The 27022-nt window shown below is 39.2% G+C and overlaps 1 protein-coding gene across 7 annotated transcripts in view; it reads left to right on the forward strand.

Moving 5' to 3' along the window:
- LOC105231303 (Down syndrome cell adhesion molecule-like protein Dscam2) overlaps nt 1–27022 on the forward strand; it is a 111967-nt gene that overhangs the window by 12472 nt on the left and 72473 nt on the right. For all 7 annotated transcript variants that reach the window (XM_029552465.2, XM_029552470.2, XM_029552466.2 and 4 more), the window contains exons 2-5: nt 11313–11645; nt 13030–13191; nt 13728–13874; nt 14948–15065. In XM_029552465.2, coding sequence (XP_029408325.2) covers nt 11313–11645; nt 13030–13191; nt 13728–13874; nt 14948–15065 — 760 coding nt within the window. The remainder of the gene's footprint in view (nt 1–11312; nt 11646–13029; nt 13192–13727; nt 13875–14947; nt 15066–27022) is intronic.

Below are 27022 nucleotides of genomic sequence, written 5' to 3' on the forward strand. Positions count from 1 at the left end.
AAACGTGCTATTTCGACGGGGTCAGACCAAAGGGAGAGGGATGTCAGATAAGTAGGGTTGGTGGGGCATACAAAGGGGTGGCCAGTGTCATGCAGAGACTCATTTTGGATATTTAGGTGTGCAATGGAATTCTCACGAAAGCCGGATTCGATCTGGATTTTATCCGGCCGCGGGCTGTTATTTCGGAGATCTAACCCCATTTAGATTGGTAAGTCTTTGTTTCAAAAAAGGCTCGTGTCGATAGGTCGAAATACGTCTATGACAGCATGACAGGTGATGAATTGTGGATTTACGCGTATGGTATGGGGCCGAAAATAAACAGCAGTCGATTATATGGATGACTCAAGATGAGCCTTTTGTTCGCTCACGAAGCACTACCAAGCACATGGCTGCCTGTTGCTTTGGAAAAACTGGACATATTGTAACCATAACACTGGAACTATGCAAACCAGTAATTTCTGAGTGGAATTCAACCATTTGTTTGGCAGTTGTTTTTCAAGAAAATCATAAGTCATATCACTCTTCATAACGACAATGCAAGCTCTCACACATCGACAGAAACAACAGTATTTTTGAATGAGTCATCTTCCATGAACTTCTGACCTTGCACCGAATGACTTCTTTTTATTCCCGTCCAAAAATAATAACAATAATAAACTAAGAGATAAACGTTTTTCGATACCTGAGGAGGCGGTTAATGCATTCAGAACGCATGTTTTGAAGACATCTCAATCTGAGCTGTAAAATTCCGCGAAGATTGATTCAAAACGCAATCATAAGGCTATAAGGGTATAAATATAAGAGTGTTCATGGCGAATATTTTGAAAAACAATAAAGCGCGTTTCGATGATTAAAATTTGTTTTTGTTCTCGAAACCCGAAATATAAAAGACAACCTACGTATAGCACTAAAGTCTGCTGGGTTCACATCTCTATCTTGAAGCAAAAATCCGAACCCCACTGCAAAGAAGCAATGGAGACCGAACCAATTCCCAACATCTCTGCACAACTAAATTTCAACATATTTTTGTTAATGTGTGATAAAATTTGGAGCAAACAGAAAAGTAAAACAGCAACAAACATTGGCGAAGAAATTCAAAATGTGTTGAGTGTGTGTTTGTGCCTGATGGAGGAAGCCCCGTAGTTGGTGCTATCGCTCAGTTCATGGCCACCCGCAGCCACACGTCTAACGGAAATGCAATTTTAAGGCGCAAATTTCGAAAGCCAATATTGTCTGCCTGCAGACTAAACAATTTCGATAGACCCGGCGCTGACTCGTGTTTGTTTGCTTGTAACTACTTGTGAGCAGACAAACATGCAAACTGTTTACATATTTATTTGTCGTTAAGCAAGCGGCAGTTGCTCCTTAGCCGTGTGTTTCGGATTCACTAGAACACAAACATACAAATGACAACAACAATAACATTTGCATACCAATGTCTAAGGCGAAGGCAATGCGAGGCTTCCACTCTAACCGGCTGAAGGCACGTGGCTCTCCGCTTATCCACCGCCAACAAGTCGTTGCCTCGCTTTCTTCGAGGCGAGACGCACAAAACTAAAGACAAGAAATGCTAAGAAAATATATTGTTTTGTTGTAAACATGCTCTTTGATTTTCTTGCAGCTAAGTGCTGCTTATTTTTTATTGGTATCTTTGGCGCAATCGTCGTGCATGCCTGCCTGGCCCTCCTGCCGCCGCAACTCCCACATGCTGCGGCTGCTGGTGGCCCCTTCGTGCGCCACGCTCTGCTCTGCGTTGGAATTTAAAAGACCGGAAAATTGTGCATTTTTTATGGGCGATAAATACGCAAAGTTAGAATTGGTATTTTATGAAGTTATTGGTGTTGTTGCGTTGATTGGCGTCGTTAAGTGGCTGCAATGGAAATATAAAGTGCTTCACGTTTGCGTTTTACCCCATCCACACATATTAGTTAGGGGAATTCAAACTTGGTCCATTGAGCCAAAGTGATGAGCGCGAAAGTGAGTATTTTTATTATTTATTGTTGTGAGTGGATTGGAATGAAGATAAGGTGATGGTAGCCCGGTCTTAGATATTAATCCTAATATGATATTTAGTAAGGCATATTAGGTATTATATGTAAATCGCTAAAGGGTTTTGCAACTGATTTGGTGTACTGAACTTGAAACTGGATCTCATTGATCCTCTGAAAAACTCATTTCGAAATATAAGCAAAATACGTATTTCGAGGAATATCAAATAACCTCAAGAAGTGGATAGCATTTTTTTATGTTAAGTTTATGGTTATGATTACTATTATGGGTTAGTGGGTCTTGAGATGTAAGTAATTCAATTAAATTTTTTTATTTTTGTGTTAAATCTAAATGGCATATACGCCGTATAGTAGATAGACAAGGTCTTTATATGTATGTGTCCAAAAAGCGATAATAGCAGAATGTCTAAAAAGAAAAGTGAAATTTAGTGAAGAACAATATCGCAAATAGTTACGGTACTTAACGAGCATTTTTTTATAAGACAATCCGAACGACCATCCATCGACTACGATATTCGCCGTTGCTAATGAGAAAAGGAACATAAACCTTTCTCTCGAAAGCTCGTAACATCGACTCATCAGAACAGACTCATCGTCCATGTCTCTGCACCATATAGCAGGACGGGGATAATGAGTGACTCAGGTCGAATTTTTAAATTCAGACGTCGCCGGCTCCTTTTCGTGCTGTCAAAAGTAGCTTCGAAATCGACGAAGAGGTGGAGTATGTCGATCTTCTTTTCATGGGTCTTTTTCAAGGTTTGGCGCATGGTGAATATCTGGTTGACTTTCCTGGCCTAAAACCACACTGCTTGATTGAACCATATATGCGATATTGAGGAGACTTATTCCACGGTAGTTGGCGCTGATTGTGGGGTCTGCCATTTTGTGGATTAGGCAGAGCACACGAGTATGCTTTCGTCCGACCATATTCCACAAAGAAGCTGATGCTTACATCTTAACAGTTTTTCGCTGCTGTATTTAAATAGCTCGGCCAGCAATCCATCGGCTTCCGTCGCTTTGTTGTTCTTCAGACGGATAATTGTTTTCGAACTACTTCATGGTCGGGCAATGGAACGTCTGCTTCATCATCATTGATTGGGGAATCGGGTTCGACTTCTCCTGGCGTTATACTTTCACTGCCTTTCAGCGGGCTGGAGAAGTGTTCCTTCCATAATTTTAATATGCTCTGGGCATAAGTCACCAGATCACCTCTGCTGGTTCTACAAGAGTATGCTCCGGTCTTGACACATTCTGTAAATCGCCAATTTTTTTTTGCAAAATTAGCATCACCCCTATCCACCAGCTTGCCAAGCCCTTCGTACTCTCGCATTTCGGCTCTCTATGTTTTTTCTGCAAATGCGTCTCGTTTCCCTCTTCAACTATCGGTATCTATCGCATCCTCCACGAGTTGTGACGGTTGTAATGTTGCGAGTTAGGCAGTCTGTTTTCTTTCCACATCGACGCGGCATTTCTCTAAATTTAGTACTTAGTAAATAAATTATTGATTCTTATAGCACTGCAAATGAGTGCTTCTTATAAAATATTTTTTGATATTAAAGAAAAAAAAAAACAAAAAAATATCAATAAAATTTATAATTATAGCAAAGGTAGACTTTTTTAAATAACGGCATTTAACTCATTTCTAAAATTTAAATTTCTATTGATGTCATGGTCTTAATATTCTTCGTGCAAATATATACTTGCTTGGTTTAGCTGCAGAAAAATCAATGCTTTCTTGTCGGCTGTGTACGACCGCAAATGCTGAAGCAGCGGCATGGCTGTCTGTGCTCTGGTGAGCACTTCAGTGATTGCAACGGCGGTTCTACCATGCATACACACACAAGCACTCGCACAATTGCGCGTGCACAGTTCTCGGAATCCTCAAAGGAAATCGAAGCTGGCAACAGCCGTTGGCAGCGCCGACCGTCACTGCGACTGTTGTCGGTTGCTTTGCATTTCGCTGTGGAAGAAGACATACATTTGGAAATATTTTATTTCTTTTTACTCTGTGTGCCCACGTACATTCTTCATTCCTTCAGCGTGTTTCACTCACGGCTTTCGAATGCAGTTCTTTCTTCGCTTCACTCTCGTCACTCATTACAGCGTGTGCCACAGCCATTAATCCTTTTCCCAAAACGAACACCAACACAAACACAAACGCTGCTTGTCTTGTCTGACGCCCACCAGCTCAAACGCACGCGGCTACAAAAATGAGAACAAAGTCAACTCTTGCGGAATATATGCAGACGGACAAATCCATCACCGCTGTCGCTCGCTTGAGTATTATACATATACATATGTATAAGTGTTGGCAAAGCCGGAAAAACTTGTCGATTTCAGCGGAATGCCTCAAAATAAAAAAGTTGATTTTTTTCACTATTTTTACGAATCATATAAGATATATCTGTCTATAACATATATAATAGAAGTTAGAATATCAGTTAGATTTACACGTTTTGGCGCAAAAGCAAACGCGATTCGCTGCTTTGAGATGTAAGTAAGTGGAGAGCAAATCACAAAGTTTCTTGCTGGATTAGGTAACACGCTTTATTAATTTTAAAGTCGAGGTATACCTCAACCAATGTGGTAATTATCAAAGTAGTACGATTTTTAGTAATAATATATTGAAGCTACGTTCACTCAGAAATCTTTGTTCACTGAATTTAATCTAGGAGCATTTCGTGTCATTGGGAGATATCGAAATACCAAAGGATCTATTGAGTTTCCTTCTTTGATGATTCGATAAGATGAATTTTTCAAAAATAAATTATTTGAAAAGTCTTTGTATGCGTTTTTTCTTCCAAAAGGTACATCTCGTATCGCCCTGTAATAAGTTGAACGTATATATCTCGTAGACATATTTTCAATCGTTTAAAGTTATGGCTTACATTACATGTAGATTATACGAAAACTTGATAACATTGAATATTGGTTTGGACTACAACCATGATTACTCTTAATTCTTCTGAATCCTGAACTTAAACATTCGTAAATTTAACGCTATAAGCAGCTCTGCTTTAAAAATACTGCTAATGGGTTGATGGTTCCTCCTAGAAGCCCATAATCCAAATGAAAATCCATGCCAACTTTATATCTTTTGTACCGGGCATGTAAGTTAAAGTCAGATACCTCTATGAAATTAAGGTGTTACATGGGTTTCCTCGGGTAAAAAACAGTCTTTTTTCAACAATTTTTTTCTCATATAAAAAATGAAATATTTTATTAGAATTTTTTACTGTTACAAACATCATTATTAACAAAGAAATTCTAAAATTTTTGGAAAAAAAAATTGAACTCGGACACTGCATTGCCATTTCCGATGATCTCTTCTAAAATGATCACATAAAGTGAAAAAAATATTTGTTTTAGTTAAAACCTTTATATAGAACTTGGACGAAGGAAAGAAATTAAAATTGAATTTTTAGCAAATATTTTTACAAAAAAATAAAATTTCAGTAAAAATTTCGTGGTATTTTTTTCAAATAGTTGTAATCGAAACAAATCCTTTGTCCAAGTCATTAAGAACTGTATCTCAAAGACCTGTGTAGAATTTCATTAAGATCGTTTGAGTAGTTCTCGAGAAATCTTGCCAGCCAACTTTAAAAACACAGTTTCGAGAAAAATTGTGTTTAAAGACGGCGCACTTAGCCTAGCTCGCCTCGAGCTCACAAGTTCTCAAGACTGAATCTCCGAAACTATTACTCGGATTAACTTGAAAAGTATTGTAGAATTTAATAAGAAAATAAAAAAAATTACATTTTTGAAACCCGTAAATTCATGTAGTCCCTTAAGCGAAAATATGTTTCAATGTGCAAAGCTACTTAGTCTATTCTTGCTCCTAAGACTAATACGTTGAATGTACTCTTTTCTATTAATCGGGACTAGTTCAATTACATAAGCAGTTGTCTGATTTTAAAACGTTTCAAATACTTTTGTAATTGAATACTCGCTTTCAGTCAAGAGAAACGAAGGAAATAGCGAACTTACAACTTACTTTTTATCTCTCATATCCCTCATACATTTTGCTTTACAACATCCTTGGGGCAAAATTAAAAAATTTAACTTTAACATTTTTTTCAAGAAATCAAAAGAAATTGTTCTCGGTGCAGTTTTAAGCACGCTCCGCTCTACAGTGCAAAATTCATTCACTCGACAACTTCGCGCTTCATTTTCATGCTTGCAATTATCAGCATTTTTCTTGTTTCAACTTACACAATAAGCAGATTTTTTATGGCTTTGAGTATTTCTGTCCCATAATCCAGCAAAGCACCGCGCCACCAACCTCAACACAACAAGTGCTGTGTTACTACATAACTTAAGCTAATGGCTTGATTGCATGCATGTGTATTATATGAAAACACCCTGTAGGAACATATTTAACTACACCTTGAACCATCTCTATCTGGTTTTTCCAACGGAGTTGGGCTCTTTCAGAGCTGGAGTGTTACCGTTCATTCGGACGACATGACCTAGCCAGCGTAACTGCTGTCTTCTAATTCGCTGAACTATGTCAATGTCGTCGCTTATCTCATACAGCTCATCGTTCCATTGACTACGGTATTCGCCGTTGCCAATGCGCAAAGGACCATAAATTATCCGCAGAACCTTTTTCTCGAAAATTCGTAACGTCGACTCATTAGATATTGCCATTGTCCATGCCTCTGGCAGGACTTATAGAGTTTGCTTTTTCTTCGTCGAGAGAGGACTTTAGGACGAAATAGCGCCTGTTGGCAAGAGTTATTCTGCCTTGGATTTCGAGGCTGACATTGTTGTTGCTGTTAATACTGGTTTCAAAATGAACGACATTATCTACGACTTCAAAATTATGACTGTCAACAGTGCCATGAGAGCCAAGCAGCGAGCGCGTCAACTGTTTGTTTGATGACAGGAGATATTTCATCTTGCCTTCGACCTGCCGTCGTGAGAACGGACATTGTCTTGAACTTAGGTTGGTGAATTTTTTCCTCCAGAATACTTTAAATATGAGTTTAATTCCGATTTCAAAATATACGTTTTTATAGCTTTATAACTTTAAAACTTGTTACCTCCAATCCATACCCGACTAACAATTTCTACGTAACTAATCTTGGAATTGTTCTAGAAAGTCATACTCAGCCTTTTCGGTACGTGGGAAGGAAGTGGCACCTTCCGTTCCCACGACAGTCGGGTATAAGTAACCGGAACGTACCAAGATATCTATATCCCGCCACCATGCCTCGAAATTACTTTAGTAATGTTTTCCACCGCTACAGCAACAACAAAATGGCAGCTTAGTTGATGTCGCTGATTTTCTCGCTGGGATGTGGTAGTGTGAATGTGCGCGCTCGTACAAAGCACCATGAAGTGCGCTCGTAAAAATATTGCAATTGCAAATCTTAGGAGAGTTTCGCCTTTCCAACATTTCATTTCGTATTTTTCTTTTCTGCTCGTTTTTTATTTCCTTTCCCTTTAATATACACTCTCCTTACGCGTCTCTTGCCTTTCATTGTAAGTAATCCTACCAGCGTTGGATTAGTGTGCGTGTTTTATATGAGTTTTTGTGTGTTTATATGTCAACGCAGATAATACTCGTTGTAGAATGCCAAACGGCTTAACTGACTGCAATACCAAACCGACGGCTGATACGCCCCCTTTACTTCCCGTTCCTACGCGCCGAGTGAAGACTTTGCTGATATTTCCGTTTCTGCGTGGCTATAACTGCCCGCTACTCGCTACCACCAAAAGAAAGTAGAATTCTTCATTCTCGCCTTTCATGCACAGTCTTTGTGCCGGTATGCGTTGGTGTCCGTTATGCGTTTCTGCCTTTTTATTTGCTGTGTTTGCTGTCTTTCGCAACTCCGTTAAATTATTGTTCCCTTAAGTAAGTACGGACATGCCAGAACTGTTGTACTGCTGTGCTACGCGACAAACATTTTTATATTAGCCATAAAAATATGATTCCCTTTTTTACTTCTCTGCGTTTCTTTTAACTCCCATAACAATTTCAGAGTTTACACACACATATACTCTCATGTACTTGAACATATACTTTTTGCGCTAAGGATAGCAAAAACGACCCGGTAGGAACCCAAAATACCCAGACCATTTCCTATTGCAGGACTAATACTAGCAGCAGTCTACAATATCCTAGAATTAATTCAAACTGTGCGTCTATTCTGTACAAAAAGCCCGTCTGAATTTCATTTACTGGCAGATTTGGACCCCTCCGCACTGGTTGGCACCGGGGATCCCCAGAAGGTGCTTATGTACACGAATGAAGCATGGACATGAATGAGTTATATGTAACCAGTTGGGAACTAGTGTCTTCGTGGCGGAAGGGCGGCTGATTCAGTCCCATTGGATCACATAAGAAGTGTGGTGTAGTATTTTCCTGCCACTTTGAGTGTCTTAAAATTGTTTATGTGCAGCTCGCTGGCCGCCATCACTTTTGCGTCAGTTAATGCAAACAAAAGCTGTTGGGTCCCGAGCGTTTCAAATGTACGCGCTTTTGCACTCACTTCAGCCGAAAGGGTACTGTTGCTCATACACAGACGCGCATACCCTCATGTATTATATTTATACACAATGGCGCTGCGCATGAAAGCGTAAGTATATTTTTAATGTCTTAAATTGTATTTGCCTTAATTCTGTACATACAGTACATACTTGTATGTACATATATTTGTTTCCAATTGTATGTTTGTCTGTATAGACATACGCTCATTTCGTCCGAATATGAATGACATTTTGGTGTGCAGAGATTTCGGCTGTCGGGAGTGAAATGCTGCAAGTAATTACTTCGTATTGTGTCGGCGACTGATAGCACTCAAGCACCCATTCAATTCGGTGCGGTTTTATGGCATAGTCTCAGATTAAAAACTCTATGCTTTTTAAGACTCTTTGCAATTAATATTTTATTTTTATTTTTCAGTGTCTGTCATGTTGTCGCTTTAAATAATGACATCAAAATGTGGAACTCTGTTCTTTGAGCAAATAAGCTCCACATCTTCGCAATATTCTTGGTAGCGAACAATCGTTCTTTCAAGTCGGTAATATATTTTTTCAGAGCAGGCGTTTTTAAAAATTTAAACAAGTATGATAAGCCTGTTGCCCAATGGTAGCGAATAACATGTATTATACGCCAATTCAAGGGCTCCAATATCATTGCTTCGCCTCTGAGAAATACTCTAAAATTTTCGAGCATTTTGAAGGAGAATAAAGATATTTTTTGTAGTATCCACTAAGCAACAATGATGTAAAATTAGATAAATCTGACACCCTAAAACTTAACAGAAACGTTGTCTACATCTAATAAAATGATATAGGGTGAGCCAGGTAGATATACTTTTTTCAATAGCCTATTTTTGGAGATGACGCGTGAATCGTGTCAAGCTGTCGTGTTATTTTTGTTCTGTATTATTTGGCATTTCGGAAAGACTTACGTCTGAACAACTTTTACAAATCGTTCAACTTTATTTCGAAAATTCGCGCTCTGTAAAGAATCTTCGTTCAACTTATGGTTAACCCAATCGGCCTACTGAGTGCACTATTGGCAACACCATCACCCATCTGGAGTCCCAGCATTCATTATTGGACAATATTCGAACGAATAGACCACGTCCAGCACCCAGTGAAAAAAATATAGCAGCCGAAGTTGAGTGAGTCAACTCGGCGCTGTTTAAAGCAGCTCGGACTGACGTATGGAGCCACTTGGCGCATTTTACGTCCAGATCTTAAATTGAAAGCATGTGCAAGAATTGAAGTCATTCGACTTTCCCAAAGGACATTGCTTCGCTATAGGCTCTTGAAAAGTTCCAAGAAGGTTCGACGTTTTTGAGCCAAATTTTTTGCAGCGATGAGGCCCATTTCTGGCTCAATGTAATCATTGTTCCATATTTCTTCAAAAATGATGCGGCTGAGAAAGTAACCGTCAATGGGGACCATTATCCTGTCATAATAACAGACTATTTGATGCCTGAAATTAAAGATAGTGATATCGGCAACATTTGGTTTCAAGAAGACGGTGCCACTTCTTACACATCGCACCAATCAATGGATTTATTGAGAGAACACTTCGGTGAGCAGATAATTTCATGTTTTGGCACGGTCGATTGGCTAGCAAGATCGTGTGATATCACACCTCTAGACTTTTTCCTTTGGATGTATGTAAAGTTTAAAGTCTATGCGGATGATTCCGCTACTGGTCATAGTAAATTGGACTTAATGGATGGACCATCTGGTACATAGAGATAATCTTCAAAAATTAAATGTCAGAGAATATTCTTTCAAATGATAGTAAACTTTCCTCATTAAATTTGAGGTTTATGTCTTTTTTCTTTAAAAAAGCAGGCGAACCTCGAAATTGATCACCTTTTATAATAAATTTAGTATTACATGCCTTGTTAACTGAAAACATGGCGGTAATTGATACAAAAATGATGACATTTAAATGAAAGGAAAAATTAAACAAAAAAAAAAAAATATATATGTGACCTGGTCTACGGAAAGGGGGCTTAGGTGTCAAAAAAATCAATTTGGAAAATTTTAATAGACCCCTGGGGAAGACATAAAGCCATATAAACATATGTACATTTTTCGCCACACACATTTGTGGTATCTCCACACTTTGCAAATTATTGGCATGGACTTTCATGTGCTAATATCCCGAACAGCAGGCGGAAGCTGCAGCTGACTATTTTAGGGTTGAAAAGAACCTTTGCTTCCCGACCTGGCGGTCCGCTCACTTATATTGTCTCATTTTTGGCTTCTGTTGCTCGCACGCTGAGCACAAATATGACGTCCAGTTGAAATTTTTATTTATATTCATAATGCCTTGCCTTTCGCTGCGCTGCATTGCTGTGTTATTTTCAAGTGCTCCGTCATCGTGCTGCATTTTCTGCATTTATTATGTTCGTTCCTTCATAACCGAATCATTTTTATTCAGCCACTTCCTGCGTATTTCAAGGCGATTTCCGTGCTTCATGCTGCGCTCGAAAACGTTTCCTGCGCCGCAGTTTTGCACTTGCCAACTCAATGTTCGCAGTTTTACAGTTGCTTAGCCAAGCGCGGCCGCATTTGCGATTCCATTTGCATTTAGCGCAGCAAGACAACTAGCCAATGAGCCAACAAGTCTCAAGTGCTGGACCGTTTGGTGTTTTGCCTTTTCATTTATTCATATTTTTTTGGAATCACAACAAAACGCGACTTTACATTTATACCATAGTAATTCGTCTTCTTTTTTATATATTCATACATATATTCCTTCAAATAAACTATTTGCCGATTGTTTTTTAATGCCAGTTATTCAAATTTCTCTTCTTACAGATGCCACTTTGGCCGAGGTCTTCGACACACATCTGCGCGGTCCCGGCTTCGTGATGGAGCCGCCTGGACGTGTGGAATTCTCCAACTCGTCTGGCGGTTGGCTCGACTGCTCGGCGTCCGGCAGCCCACAGCCCACCATCGACTGGGTGCACGCGGACGGCACTGCAGTCTCGGAAATACACGGCGTGCGACGCGTACTGCGCAACGGCACGTTGGTGCTCTTGCCATTTCCGGCGGCGGCCTACCACCAGGACGTGCACAATACGATTTACCGTTGCATCGCCAGCAACAGTGTTGGGCGCATCGTGTCGCGCGACGTGCAAGTGCGTGCCGGTGAGTATAATAAGCAATCACTTTCTTACTTCGAAAAGGTTATGATTTTAGTGCCGAATATACTCGTTTGTGTGAATGACAAAATATATTCGCCACTCGGTACATGTGCGTAGGTATGACATGTAGGGAGGTGTTCAAAAATCAGATTGCGCACGTCGAGTTCAATGCCGAGCAGATGAAGTGCAGCAGACGATTCAACGGTTAATAGGAATCTTCTGAATTACCGTTTATATACGAAGCGACGGTGAAATTTAATAGCTTTTGCATTTACATAGTACAAAAAAGTACCCGGAAGATTTGAACAGAACGCAAAATAATATTTATTTTTCCGCCTTTAAAGTAATCTCCAACAGATATGCATTTATGCCAACGAAACACTTTTCATAAATATGGAAAGGCCTTCAGCTCCTTCAGCGAATTTTGTTTTATCTCTTTGATCGACTGAAAATGGATTCCACAGAGCAACAGTTTCTGTTTGGGCAACAAGAAAATATTATACGGAATCAAAGAGTTTCACCTTAATTTTTGAGCGGCTTTGGAGTGGCTATTTTGGTTTCGGCTCGTTTCTTCCCCTCCGTTCGGATTATTGTTGTCTTGTTTGCATTTCAAACTCATAAACCCATGTTTCATCGGCAGTTACACTGCTCTCCATGAATGTGGGATCCGAATTCGCACGATCGAGCATGTCTAAAGAGTCCGGTACGTTACCCAACATTTTTTGAAAAAAAATCAGCTTTAGTGGGACGAGTCGAGCGTTTCATACCCACAATATCCACCAAAATCATTTGAACGGCTTCGCATGAGATATCGAGCTCTCTTGTCACTTTTCTTCACCTTTTTAATATTTTCATCAGTTGAGGAGGTCGAAGGTCGTCCAGAACGAGGCATCAAGGATATGTTGGCAGTTTTCTGCGATTATCGAGATTTGCTGCACCCCGAACTCCTTTCGGTCGGCCGAACTGTTAACGAGAAATACTATTTGAGTGTTATATGTGGTTTGCGCGAAACTATTCTACGAGAATTATAAGCTAGAATTGAAGGCTATTCCAGAATTTAACAGCTGTTTCGAGAATTGGGAAAAACTTTGGGAGAAGTGTATTGGGGCCAAGAGGATCATAGTTCATATAAAATGTATAGAAATATCGGGAGCGAATTAGATATTAAGTTAGTTCACTAGGGGAAAAAGCAGTTTAATCAAATTATTTTTCTCATTTTTTAAAATTCTAGCGCCTCAACAATAAGTAGATTCTTTTATAGGTAAAAGTAAAATGAGAAAAATCTCATGGTGTTATATCTTGTATTCTCTTTTTTAATAAATGTCAAAAAATGACTGCAAATGCGTGCATTTTGACAGCATAACTAACGGTAATTCGCCTTGTTGCAGTTGTTGCGCAGGCATACAAAGTGGATGTCGAGGTGCTGTCTGCCGCCCGAGGATGCACTGCCATACTGCGCTGTGTCGTGCCGACGTTCGTTAAGGAATTGGTGCGAGTGGTCTCGTGGGTTCATGAACCTGCTATCTACATCTACCCATCGCTGCAAGGAGGTAAGTCAAAGCAAGAGCATTTTCAGTTTATTCTTTCCTTGTCTGCCGTGTCCTTTATCAAAGCACTGGGACTTCAGCGCGCAACGAGCTTAGCATATCGTCGTGTAAAGTTCGCAAAGTGTGCATTTTTTGTCAAGTTTTTGACAGTGAGTGCAACCAGTGAGCTCGACTTGGCATTAAAGGTGAAAATGTGATTATTCGTGCGAGTGACAAAAACGACAACCGGAGGCGAGCAGCAACACTTGTGCGTACGTTATCCTTTGAGGTGTGCCAGTAGGTGTTCGGATGCGGTGTTCTGTATGCTGATTCTGTCAAGGTGTAAACTGTGATTTTCTTGCCAGGCACTGCATATTTAACAACGTTGTGTGGCAGCTAAACATTCAAGATATGCGCTCCAAAGTCTTAACCATTTTCGTACCTTTCATGAACAAAATTTACTTTATCATTTTCTTATCTTAATTATATTGAACATTGATTAAGCAGATGAATAAAATATGAGGCAATTAATGCAGAAAACCTCATAACTTCTTCCACAGATGGCAAGTTCCACCTACTGCCGACCGGAGAGCTGCTCATTCACAATCTGCAGGAGAGCGATGAATCGCAGTCGTTTCGCTGCCGCAGCATGCACCGTTTGACACGCCAAGTGGTCGTCAGTTCGCCAACTCGTCTCAGGATAAATTGTGAGTAGTTCGATCTTTTCATATCTGTATCTAAATATTTTAGTTATTTTCACAATTTGTGGTTGGTTTAATAGAATTTTCAATTAAAATGGTTCAATAATTAATTTCAATTTTTGCTTCAATAATTAATGACAAGTTTTTTGTGCCAATAATTATGGTTTACATAAGCTTTAATTTTAAAGTTCAAAGCCGAAAATGTAAATTAATAATTTCAGAAATAATGCAGGCGATTTCACATGTGTGTGTTTGTGTGTGTGCATAATTTTCGTTTAATTTCAGCCTCACTAATTAGCTCCTTTTTTGAGCTGCTCGGCCACAAACTCGTGCGTCGAATATGTTAATTGAATAAATTTATAATTTGAATGCATGAACACACTCAACGAATTGGAATAAAATCGCAATGCTGTATTGTTTTTATTATTTGTGCTTTTTTGTATTTGTTGCATTTCTATTGATCGGCGTTGAAAGCTTTCATGAATCAAAACCGCAAACGCATAAATTATTTTTTAGCACTCACGATTTTAAATTAAAAACGAAAATATTTGCTCCGGCTTTGTTATTAATTCATGCACACACACATACATACATACATTTGTAGAAAAACATAGGTTATTTGTTTAATTTTTAAATAATGAGTGATTTTGTTAAGTTCATGCCAAATTGTAAAACCTCAAAGACCATACTCGTTATGTAAATCAAACCTACAATCATTGTTAAAAAATGTCCTTGAATGGAGCCAAACCAATTCGACCCGAAAAGTATCGGATTTAACAGGGGTGCATGTGGTCTCCACTTATCTCCAAATCTATCCACCAATCGGTACTTTTAATATGCATTCCATGTAGCATAAAAGTAAATCGGTTGAAAACCATGCTTCTCCTGCAAGTTTGGTTCGAAGACGATTTTTTATTTTACGTTCCATTTGGTGCCTCCTATTTATTTGTATAATTTTCTCAGTTTCATACTATTACCATGAAATAAGTTGGTTTCAAGGAATCTTGGTCTCCTTCTTTAACCAGTGATTACGCTATGAATTATTAATTATTGTCACCAAACTATTACAATATTTTCAGCTCACCGTGGCATCATTTCACCGAGTGTCGTCGAACATACTTCCCATGTACAAGTTTCACAAGATGAGGGTGCTGTACTGTTATGCGTAGCTCAGGGTTGCCCATCGCCGGAGTACAAGTAAGTAAAATGAGAAATTTCGGAATATTTAAAGCAACGGCGGGTTTTTATAACAATTTTTTTTATTTCAATGCAACTTGCGTTGAACCGAGATGTTGGATTTTTCGGTACTACTACAGGTTGAATTATAACAGTATCACCTATGCCGCACTTTAAATATACTTTAAGGTGCAAACCGTCAATCAGAGGATCAGAATCCCAGCAATTTTATATATATATACATACATACTAAAAGAATATTCCCTGGTTTTCACTCAATCACCATTATTTAATTTTCATTGAGATAACGGCCGATAAAGTCACTTGGAACTTCAAAAATCGTTGTGTTAGATTCATGGGGGCTAAGGGAAGTATTGACAAGATTCAATCCATTTTGGACATACAGACATACCTTTGTCAGGAAACGATTATCCCTGAATTTTAATTATATTGACTGATTTTGCGGTAAAAAGTCAACTAACATATAGGTACTAGGGTCCAAATAGTCGGTACATAGTGGCTTAAGATATCTGATTTTACCTAAAAGTGGGCGGTGCCTTGCCCATTGTGCATTTTTTACTACCATTTCGAAGGTAAAAATTATTGAATGTGGTATATTTAGTTATTGGTTTATAGCGATTTAAGAAGTTTTTAACAGTGCCGTTATATGGGGTGGGGTAACAGTTTTTATGGGAACCATTCTGAGGGAGCCATCAGAGCCTTCTTCGATTCAGCTTTTCAATTGAGCTCTATTGTGTCAAAAAGGTATCCTTGGAGTAGTCATGTGAATTTGCTGAATAGCCAGAAGTTACACGGAGGTAAACCAGGCGAATGTGGTGGTTGCGGTGCGATATTAGTTGAAAATATGGCGAAATGATCACGAATAACCAATGCAGTACGAGATGGTGCATTATCAAACTTCTTTGTTCAATAAATTCAGACATAGTGAAAATCGAAGAATTCACTTTTAGAGTCTCATAAAACGACGCGTATATCAAATACTAACGAATATTTATGCCATAAACTTTTATATTAAGTTTGCCATGTAGTTTGTAACGCCTAGAAGGAAGCATCGGAGACCCTCTAAAGTAAGTATATATATAAATGATCAGTATGTTGAACTGAGTGGATTAAGTCATGTCCGTCTGTCTGTCTGTATATATACGAAGTAGTCTTTCAGTTTTGAAATTTTGTAAACGTAATTTTCTCTTCAAGAAGCTGCTCATTTGTCGGAACTGCCGATATCGGACCGCTATAACATATAGCTGCCATACAAACTGAACAATCGGAATCAAGGTCTTGTATGGAAAATTTTTACATTTGAAAATGTATCTTCACAAAATTTGGCACAGGTTATTTTCTAAGATAATAATGTAAGATACGAAGAAATTGTTCAGATCGGCTTACTATAGCATATAGGTGCTATACAAACTGAACACATGGTTACTAAAAGAAATACGCCTGTGAAGGTTATATTGGCTTCGGTGCAGCCGAAGTTAACTTTTGTTTCTTGTTTTACATGAAATTTAGCATAGATGTCATTAACAGTACTACCAACCTACAGAAAACCCGATTCGAAAAACACGCGAAGTATAAATTAAAAATTCACTTTTCAATTTGATCACAGTAGTATATGTATTAGACCTATTAGGGAGCGGGACCACGCTCACTTTTTAAAAATTTACAGTCCAGGGGTGATCCTGCTACAGCAAACCTCTGTCCCAAATTACAGTTTAATATCTTTTTTAGTGCTTTGTTATGGCACTTTATAGGTTTTCCTTCAATGGCGTTTTGTGGGCGTGACAGTAGTCCGATTACGCACTTATACGAAGTTTCAACAAGATATCTTAAATTTTACTGAAGTTACAGCTTACACGAACGGACGGATGGACAAACAAGTAGACAGACAGTCAACCAGATTTCAACTATTCTCGTCATCCTGATCTTTTATATAAATATACATATAACCCTATATCTAACATGTTTAGTTTTAGGTGATATTATTTTTGTTTGGTGAACAAATTTTATCCTCTGTAGCAACATGTTGCAAAAGTATAAAAACTGAAATTTTTTCTGTTTCTGAAAGCAACATTTTCTCAAAAAATTCTGATACAAAAAATAACTTGAAAGTTTTATGAACCCAATAATTTTCATGAAACTTTTCTGCCGTTCCTTTCGTAGACTGCTTAGGCTTTCCATGTTGGACTATTATATTCTACGACGCAATTTCTTGGTGTTTATATATGAAACTTTACTCAACTGAATCTCGGTGGAGTGCGAAGTATGGTTCAAATGAGGAATTCATGCAATTTCGCTTTACAGACGCCTCGCACAGGCAAAGGCGAAGCTGTGACAAGCAGCGGCTATTAAATGTAATTAGTTTTCTAAAGAGCAAGTGCGTACGGCGCGGAAAGACACGAAAACATCAACTTCAACTGACAAAACACGCCAGTTAATCAAGCTCACAAGGCTGGCAAACCACAGCCCAGCTGCAACGCATAAATAAATAAGTAGCCAAGTGACGCGCATTGTGCCAGCCATCAACGCGGCCCAGCAAAAGGACGAAAGGACGGTACGCAAACAAAATGCGGGAATGTGCAAATGGTGTTGTTGTTGATGTTTGTAATGTCGTGCTGTTATGGGGCTCGTAGATAGAGGGAGAGGCGTTTCTGAAATGAGACATTTGTCACATCCATTTTAATAAAATAATGAAATTGACGCACGAAAAGTAATAAAAAGCATTTGTGTTTTATCAAAACCACCAAAAGAGTGGTCAGGCGGTGCTGGAGTTTATGAGAAGGAATATGTCATATACTTGTATACAGAAAGGCAGAAATTTCGGCAACGCAACGAAGTAAGGTTTCGTTGTAGTTGTAGATGATATAGTAAGGAGAAGCTGTGAAGGCGTGCGGTGTGAAGTCACATGACGTTATTCAGACTTCTGTTATGATTATAGTTAGCTGATGAATTAGTGGTTGTTACGTTATTAACAGTATCGCCAAAAGTCAAATAAAATAAGAAAAAAACGTTAACTTCGGGTACACAGAAGCTGTAATAACCTTCACACATACAAATATTCCTTACAAGAACTGACATCGGTCAGTTGGTATGGCAGCTACGTGCCGATCTGAACATTCTCTTCGGATATTGAACCATTGTCTTGGGCATTAATCAATTAAAAATCTGCAGACAAGCACTAGATTCCCATCCGACAAATTGGAACATTCTTTGAGAAAAAAGTACGTGGACAAATTAACGGAGGGACTAGTCCGCATATGGACGGATAGGCGGACGGACGAACTTGGCCGTTCCTTTTGAATATTACAAATATCGTGGCAAATTGAATATATCTAGTTTTGGGTATAATGAGGTACACTTATTGTCGCCTTACATACTGAGTTTTCTTCTTCTTCTTTACTGGCGAAGAGACCGCTTACGTGGTTGTGGCTGAGTATACAGCAGCGCGCCAATCGTTCTTCCTTATCGCTGTTTGGCTCCAATAAGAGATTCCAGGTCCTTACCAACCTGGTACTTCTAACGGAGTGGAGGTTTTCCTCTTCCACTGCTTTCCTGGAGCGCTTTTATCCATTCGGACAACATGACCTAGCCAGCGTTGCCGTTGTCTCTGAATTAGCCGAACTATGTCAATGTAGTCGTATAACTCATAAAGCTCATCGTTTCATCGAATGAGTTGCCAATGGGGAAAGGACAATAAATCTTCACAGAATCTTTCTCTCAAGAACACGTAACGTCGACTCATCAGATGTGTCACATTGCATGCCTCTGTACCATAAAGCAGGAAGGAAATAATGAGTGACTTATATAGTTTAGTCTTTATTCGTCGAGAGAGGACTTTACTTCTCAATTGCCTAATCAGTCTGATGTAGTACCTGTTGGCTATTGTTATTCTGTCAATAGTGACGTGGGAGCCAAGACGCGAATGCGATGACTGTTCGTTTAATAACTGGAGATATTTCGTCTTGTTTTCGTTTACTACCAGACCCATTTATTGCGCTTCATTATCCATTCTGGAGAAAGCAGATCTAATCGCACGGATGTTGAGGCCGATTATATCAATATCATCGGTGTACACCAGCAACGGTACACTCTTATAGAGGAAGGTACAATCTCTATACAGATCTGCAGCTCGAATTATTTTCTCCAAGGGTAGATTGAAGGAGTCGCCTTGTCTGAAACCTCGTATGGTATCCAAAGGGCTCGGAGAGGTCTTACCCGATCCTGTCGGAGCTTTTGGTATTTCTCAACGTCAGTTTACACAGCCGTATTAGTTCTGCGGGGATACGAAATTCAGACATCGCAGCATAAAGGCGGCTCTTTTACCCTATTTCACGTCTTTTTAGTCAGTGTATTGACGATGGGCCTATGGTACATATATTTTTTAGTCACCGCATATACAAATGGTACGGTAATACAGAGGGCATTAAATGCCTGAACTAAGTTTTCTAGTTTAATTAAAAAACCCTCAAAAGTTCCATTTACTGAAAAGTTGCCTGTTATTCCTTCTCAACCAACATACCAAAACGAATTGATAATCTTTAATAACGGCTTTGGAAAACTTTCGAAGATGCCAATTCTATTGCAATATTCCGTTATAACTGACATTTGTATGAATTAAGTCATTGAATTTCGCTACGCGGCTTAGAGTACCATACATAAATATTTTATATGCTCTTCCATTAGTACACCCCACCTCAGAACAGCGGACTTTGGCGTTGGCGTCGGATTCTATTTCGACTTCGACACATTGTTTCGTGTTAATGTGCAGCGGATAGTGTGAATAAAGCGAAACGCGATAGGTATAATATAAAAGCCGAGCTTTGTTGTTCTGCTCTAACGGAAATGTAACAGTAATGGACTAATGCCGTTAGAGAATTTTTTCGCTGCTGAAGTTTTATTGCTTCTGGTGACAACAGCGCATAGTCGATACGAGTGGTTTCACACAACAAACCATGGCGTGGGAAGAGTACTTACTGGAGGTGGTCAGGGAAATAGCAAACGTAAGAATTATTGAAGGATTGTGGATTCTTGGTCCCAACGCGGGCGTAAACACCAGCAACACCCCGATTGGCATTGACTGTGGCGCGGAGCCATTAATGAAGGGATAGTGGAGAATGTGAGACACCAGCAACAGCAACACTTGTATATGCAGTACATCCATACATAAGCACAGACGAAACATACAAACATATATAACTGTATAAGTACCACAAGTGTTGTGCGTGCGACATGGCTGAGAGCGTATTCCACCTTCCCTCTATTCTTTGAAAGCTCCTTAAGTGGCAGATCTGTATGCGGGCGATGTCCAACGAAAATGGAGTCGTTGGAGTGCAGAGTATGGATGCGCTCGAGCGTGACGAGCACGCACACACTTCAGATTTACGCAGAGCTCGATCTGGACATCGAATGGACTCGACAGTGTGGAAGAAGTGAAGAACAACATTATTGACCAGTGAGCAGATGTTGAAGAGTGGGAGGGCCAACTCTGCAAGCAGTAGAACCAAGTTATCCCGCAAAGTAAGCTTACAAAAACACAACAAATAATTCGAAATGTAATTTCAAGCGCTCGAACTCAGGCACAGGAGCAGAAGGGTGTTCCAAAAATGACACACACACGTCCATAACATCTATTACAAGCGTCGGAAGTCCACATGTGCTATTCCACATGTGCTGAATGGTACTCGATAGCTTCTTGATTCTTAGCTGAGGCATGCGTGGTCCCTCTAGTGCACTTGGCTACAAGGCAAAAGTTCGAATCACCAATTGTGTTGCAGCAATTGCAATTAGCTTGCTAGCGGTGGCATACAACCACAACGCTAACAGCTGGCATACGCATCTGAGACTAAGCGCTCAATTAATGAACAGTGAATTTACAAGTGTTGTTTGGAATAAAAACCCAGCCACGCTTTTGTTATACTCATGTTACAAATGCAGAATCTAAAGCTGCATAGTAGTCGCTGATGAATATGCTGCTATAAGCAAAAAGTAGTAAGACTTACTTCTTAATTTTAAAGTTCTTAATTTATTCTTTAAAATATATACATATGTCATCCCCTTCAAAGTAGTTCCCCGTGGCCCCAATACACTTATGTCAACGTTTTTCCTAACCCTGGAAACAGTTGTTAAAGTCAATTTCCTGAACAGTCTTCAATGACTCAAAACGGGTTAGCCGAAGCAGTCGTGTGAGTTTGCTGAAAAGCCAAGCCATAAGTCGCGGAGCTAAACCAAGTGGATAATGTGTTTGCGGTTCGATATTGCTTGAGAATTGTGGCGAAAAACTCACGAAGAATCGCCGAAGCATTATCGTGGTGCAAAACCATAGAGTTGTCGGCCCATAACCGCTCTCTTTTTACGAATAAATTCACACAAGCCGGGCGCGTCGACTCATAACCCGCTAATAGTATTCCTTGTTGGCAGTTTGGCCGGTCGAAAGGAATTCGAAGTGCACCCAACCTCGCTAAGCGAAGAAAACTGTCAACATAATCTTGATTTTTGACTTGCTTTGACGTGGTTTCTTTGGCTTTGGCTCACCTTTGCCCCGATATTCGGCCGATTATTCGTCTGTTTCTGGGTCGTAAGCACGGATGAGTATTAGATTGCTTGTAATAATACGTTTCATGACATCTTGGTAGTCGGAAAGCATTGTCTCGTAGACGTTAACCCGAGGCTGGATTTTGGAAAATATTAGTTATTTTAGTCTTACTATTTTTTGTCCAGAAGCTACTATGCGACAGGAGTAGTATTTACAGTTCCACTTAATACACAATAAGATTTTTGTTGGATGGTTATAAAATGCACTTTGGTTCTAAGCCGGTCTTCTATCTCCGGATCTCGTCTAATTAATTTACTTACTGTTGTCTACAAGACATAATGGGCCTCTAAGCGATTTTTGGTTTCTCAGTTACCTACTTTAACATATTTGCCGCATACTTCTTCTTGCCTTCTTCAGAGCAAACTTGTATCTAGGAAACATTTACTTCTACCTTTAATTATGTAGAGGTTCATTTATTTTCCAGCATTCCGAAATACCTTCAGGGATACCACAGAAAAGCGAATATTTGCAAAAAATACATCCCTTTTCCCACAAATCTAGTAAATAGGTGAGCTCATGTATCTACAGACGATATGTGTATGTGAATATTCCTTACCAATTTCTTTTCATATAGTATGTTCCTAACTGTTGTATACGACGACCGCGACCAGCTGCAAAGGACACAATATTAATGCAACCTGTCGTGTCGCTGCTAAAATAGCGTCGAAGCAATTGCCTGGGAATAATAAAAAAGGGTACACTACCAAGGGGGTTTCAGCGCAATGAAATATGAATGGAAACATAGCGGCAAAATCGAGTACACACACGCGCGCTTATAAGTGCATGTCAGTTTCTTAAGTTTCCACATGTTTACACTTTGAAAATGTCAAATAGTAAAAGGACACTTTCAACACTTACCTGAAAATATATGTGTGTTTCCATTTCTATAAGACTAAATATACACTAAGAGAGTTGAACTTTTGGTTCATAATTGAGAGTTGATAGAGTGCAAATGGATACATGTAGCATTGTTTCGAACCAATGAAAATTAAACATGAAGTTACAGATCAATTTAAATTAAATCTATATCGACCAATATATGCATGACTGTATACATTAATATTAATTGAATATCCACGCATGAAGTCTTTATAATTTAATGTCCTTATTCTTGACTTTATCAGATTTTTATAGAAATTTTCTCCTATTTTGCTATATTTACCATAAATAAATGCTAGTACTGTGGTTTCGCCTACTTATATGCCGTTTTCTACTTTGTTTTCTTATGATCGGGGTTTTGGAAACTGGAGCAATGTGCTCACCTTCGCACTGCCTGTATGAATAATTGCTCGTATTTAGAGCAATATCATTCACCTGCCGTGCGCAAACCCTTCGAAAGTAATACCATTTAGCACATTCGCCGTACGCAGCAGCAATTCATATCTTTAATTTATTACGCATACAGTGCGGTGTGAATTACAAGCACAAATGCAAGCCTGACAGCGCTACCTATGCGGTCGCCAATACCACACACCCAGGCAGGCATATACATACATATGTACAGATAGATGTGGCGACACTACAGTAAAACATCAAACTAGTTAGGAAGTGTACCAGTTTACGACTAGAAACTTCTCTCTGAAATCCAACTAGGCAGAAAAGCTTGTTTATTCAGTCTTTTTACTCGCTTAACCATTTATATTTTCTTGAACTGCCGGCAGATCGGTATAATTCTGATCAAAATTCGACAATTGCTCACATGTAACGGATACAAGTTTTTTGCATTGAAAAGAGACAGCAGGCTGATCATTTGTCCTCGTGGTACTAACCAGTCGGCAAGTAGTTGACAACTAGTTGCTTCGGCTGCTAGGTACTCGTAAATGGTTCTGCAAATGCGCATTTGTATTCGACATTACGAACGTGTTTGTAATTTGCGCGGTCTGTCTGGGTAACATTGCGGTTCAGCAAATACATTTAGTTGCTGCTTTTCTGCAGCACAAGAGGCACACTTGTAGGCGGTCCTGGGCTTCTATTTATGACAAGGCCGCAAAGCTCTACGCGCTCATGAGTATGTTGGCGGGTGGAGGAGGTCGGATTCGTGCTGTGTAGGCAACTTCATAAACCATTAAGCAGCGACCAAAAAACAAGCAACGTTTAATTAAGAAATATCACCGCATTAAGCTCCTATTCACACATACATCGGCATTCACGCACACAGTCAACGCTTACACTCTCATGTGGGCACACAGTTGGACACGTATTTATGAAGATGCATATACTTATATATCCACTAACAAATATTTATACTAACGCGTGCTCGAGAGGCTTAAGCTCATGTGATAATATTTAGAAAATATGAGTATTCACATGCTAACTTGTGTAAGCACTCGCGCTACCACGAGGGTGTGCCTGTGTGTGTTTGCCGTCATATGAGTGGCGGTTTGCTTGGAGTATGTAGATGCGAAGGTATCCTTTTTAATCAGCGCGAACACGCCGGTGCGCGCAGGCACTTGAGCGGTCGTCGCACTCTCGTCGCGGTTGCAAGAGCACTGTGTATGTGCCTGTGTTTGTGTGTGGGTGGCAGAGTGGCAAGTATGAGTGTTACATTGCTGCTGGTGTCGTTGTGTTTTCGTGCTTTCTTCTTGCTACAAAAGGACGCTTTAAAATTATTCGCTGCCTGACAATCGCGCGTTTTTTCTTCCACCACTCGTGGAGGTATATAATTTTGCATTTACAGCGAGGGACTTGTAAGCCACAATTTCGAAACTGGTGGCGTTATTAGAGTTTCACGGGATGATGGAAGTTTCCGACCAACGTAAAATGGCGGACGCCTCACGAGAAGTAATGGAAAATTTCAAGCGTATATTTGAGATATACAGTTCTTCTTACGGCTAATTAGTTCTTTGAAGGCACCTCAAAACTTGTATGATTTTTTTGTTACGCAGCCCTCCTCAAACAAGAGAGGCTCAGACAGGTATCTCGTACGGAACTGAGTATTAATTTGACTCAGGAACATGTAGCAGCAAGACGCTGCTTCTCAATTGCATTCGTTTCATAAAAATTTTTCAAATCTTTCACTACTTTTAGATTTACAGTGTTTCAGCTATGACCAGGCACATTTGCAAGCCTTATCTCAAAGCAGCTTGAACCTCGTTGGGAAGCTAAGCGTTCTCCTCTTATTCTATCCTATTCTTGGATGGATGCAATGACGAAAGAAACGAGAGGATGTGTTTCAACAGCTGATAGAGCTGGAGGTTTCTTGAGACTAAGGCAGAAAATCTTCAGTTTTGGTTTGCTGGGCATAAATCTTCTACCACACGCTCACACACACATGGTAGATACATACATATTGTGCGTTCACTGAGGTGTTGGCGTTGAAAAGATGTTTATAACAGTATCCATTAAAATGCATATGTATGCGTGTGTGCGTGATGAGTGTGTTGTGGCGGTTAGGTGTTTAGTCACAACTTAATGCCACATATTTATCCTCCTACACATTTCAAATTATGAATACATACACACATACTTACATACCACATATTACTACAAGGCTTTATGACATAATATACAGTCACCTTTTTCATATACATATGTACATATATTATTAGACAAAGCAATCTGTATTCACTTTCACACATATATATGCTTTGCAAATTCACTTTAGACTCTATGATATCGCTGTTTCTCTACATCCTCACTTAACCACCAAAGACATACACCTATGTAAATGTTTATGCGAGAGCACCAATGTAAATGGTTTCCATTTGGTAAACGCTGCTTGCAACTGAGCAGTTGGCACCTTGAAATTATTGTTGTGCGCAACACACTGACACAAAGATTTGTTGTTCCTTGAAATCGGTGCAACCACGCCTGCTTTTACTCGCAGCAAAGATTGTTTTCTTCAATGAAACGCACACACAAGCAGCTGCAGGTGTGTGAGAGGGTGATAATTAAATAGCGTACGTGTGTGTGTGTGCAGGTGCCGTATGTGTGCCACTATGTTATTACACGCCGTTGAATACTTAGACATTTTCTATAAATTAATGCATGCAAATGTATTTTCAGTGTTTTTGTATTAAATTTCTCATCGACGTGTGCTCATACTAAGTAGTTAAGAAATTATAGAAATATGTTTAGGTGTTGGTATGTTCATTTGAACTTCGTGTTTTGTGTTTTCAGCAATGCCACGGGTGAATGTCGTAAAATTCAACGTTTTCTTCTTTAGAACCGCAGTGATTTCAGTAAAGCGCCGTTATTTTCCTTTGTGTTGTTTTATAAATGGCTCACTTTGGCGGAAAATACTTTGAAATCTAGTTCAGTTTAGTAATAATTGAAATAACGAGCATGTAATTTGTTGTGGAGACAGTTAAGTTCAAATTTGACCCAGTAAATGCATGTGAGCTTGTTATATACATAGTATGTATGGTGACTGGGTAAGATACCTTCTTTTAGGCAATCCATAGCTTATATTTAGTAAATCTTAAAGTTCAGGCCACTGACTCCTAACTTCGGTAGTAAGTTTTAATAATTTCGACTAGTTGTTGGATCACTTATCTTTCCATGAGAAATGGCAAACCTTACTGAATGTCAAAAGAGCGGGCAAAAATATGGCATCGCTTGCTGTTCCTATCGGTCTACTTTTTTAGTGCTTTACTGAAAAACCACACATATTATATTGGAATTTATTTGATAAAAAGTTGTTGTGGCCTAGTGTTCACTTGGCAATATCTTTACGGAATGTATATGTATGTACAGCGCCGAGAATTTCCATATTCTTAGCACTTTCTATTTCTGTGGGCATATGTTCATCATATAATATTTGTATATATTCCTTTTATAATACAATAGGTTGACGAGATGTAATAAAGTCACCGAAGTGTCTCCAAAATATAATGGAAATTTTTGTAAAAAAAAAATTCATTCATTGCCGCCTTTAAATTAGTTCTGATTCGACATTATGGACTTATGCAGCGCTTTTCTAATCGACAATTTTTGTGATAGTCTCTAGCTTCTTCAGCGAAGGGCTTTTAATTCATCTATTCTTGTAGAACGACGGCCCTTTAAAGTTCTTGTGCTATGTGCTAATGTAGGTTTGTCGTCATTGGGTTAGAATCAGCTTAACATTTTTTACACTTCCAGTGAGACTTCTATCACTTCTCTTGGCTATTTCGTACATTTTTGCTGCTTACTTATTGAGAGGTTACATGGGTTTCCTCGTTTAAAAACAAAATTTTTTCATAAATTTTTTCAACTAAAGGCTGAAAAGAAATATTTTTTTTCGAATTTTTTATTGTTACAAACATACACTATTAACAAAGAAATTCTGAAAAAAATATATGAAACTCGGCCAATGCGACCCCATTTCCGGTAGCCTCTCGGAAAAAATGCGCCTGCGTTGGCAAAACTCCTTACAGAATTATCTAAAGTA

The sequence above is a fragment of the Bactrocera dorsalis genome, chromosome 5 (assembly GCF_023373825.1).
Source record: "Bactrocera dorsalis isolate Fly_Bdor chromosome 5, ASM2337382v1, whole genome shotgun sequence".
In the NCBI taxonomy this organism is placed as follows: Eukaryota; Metazoa; Arthropoda; class Insecta; order Diptera; family Tephritidae; genus Bactrocera; species Bactrocera dorsalis.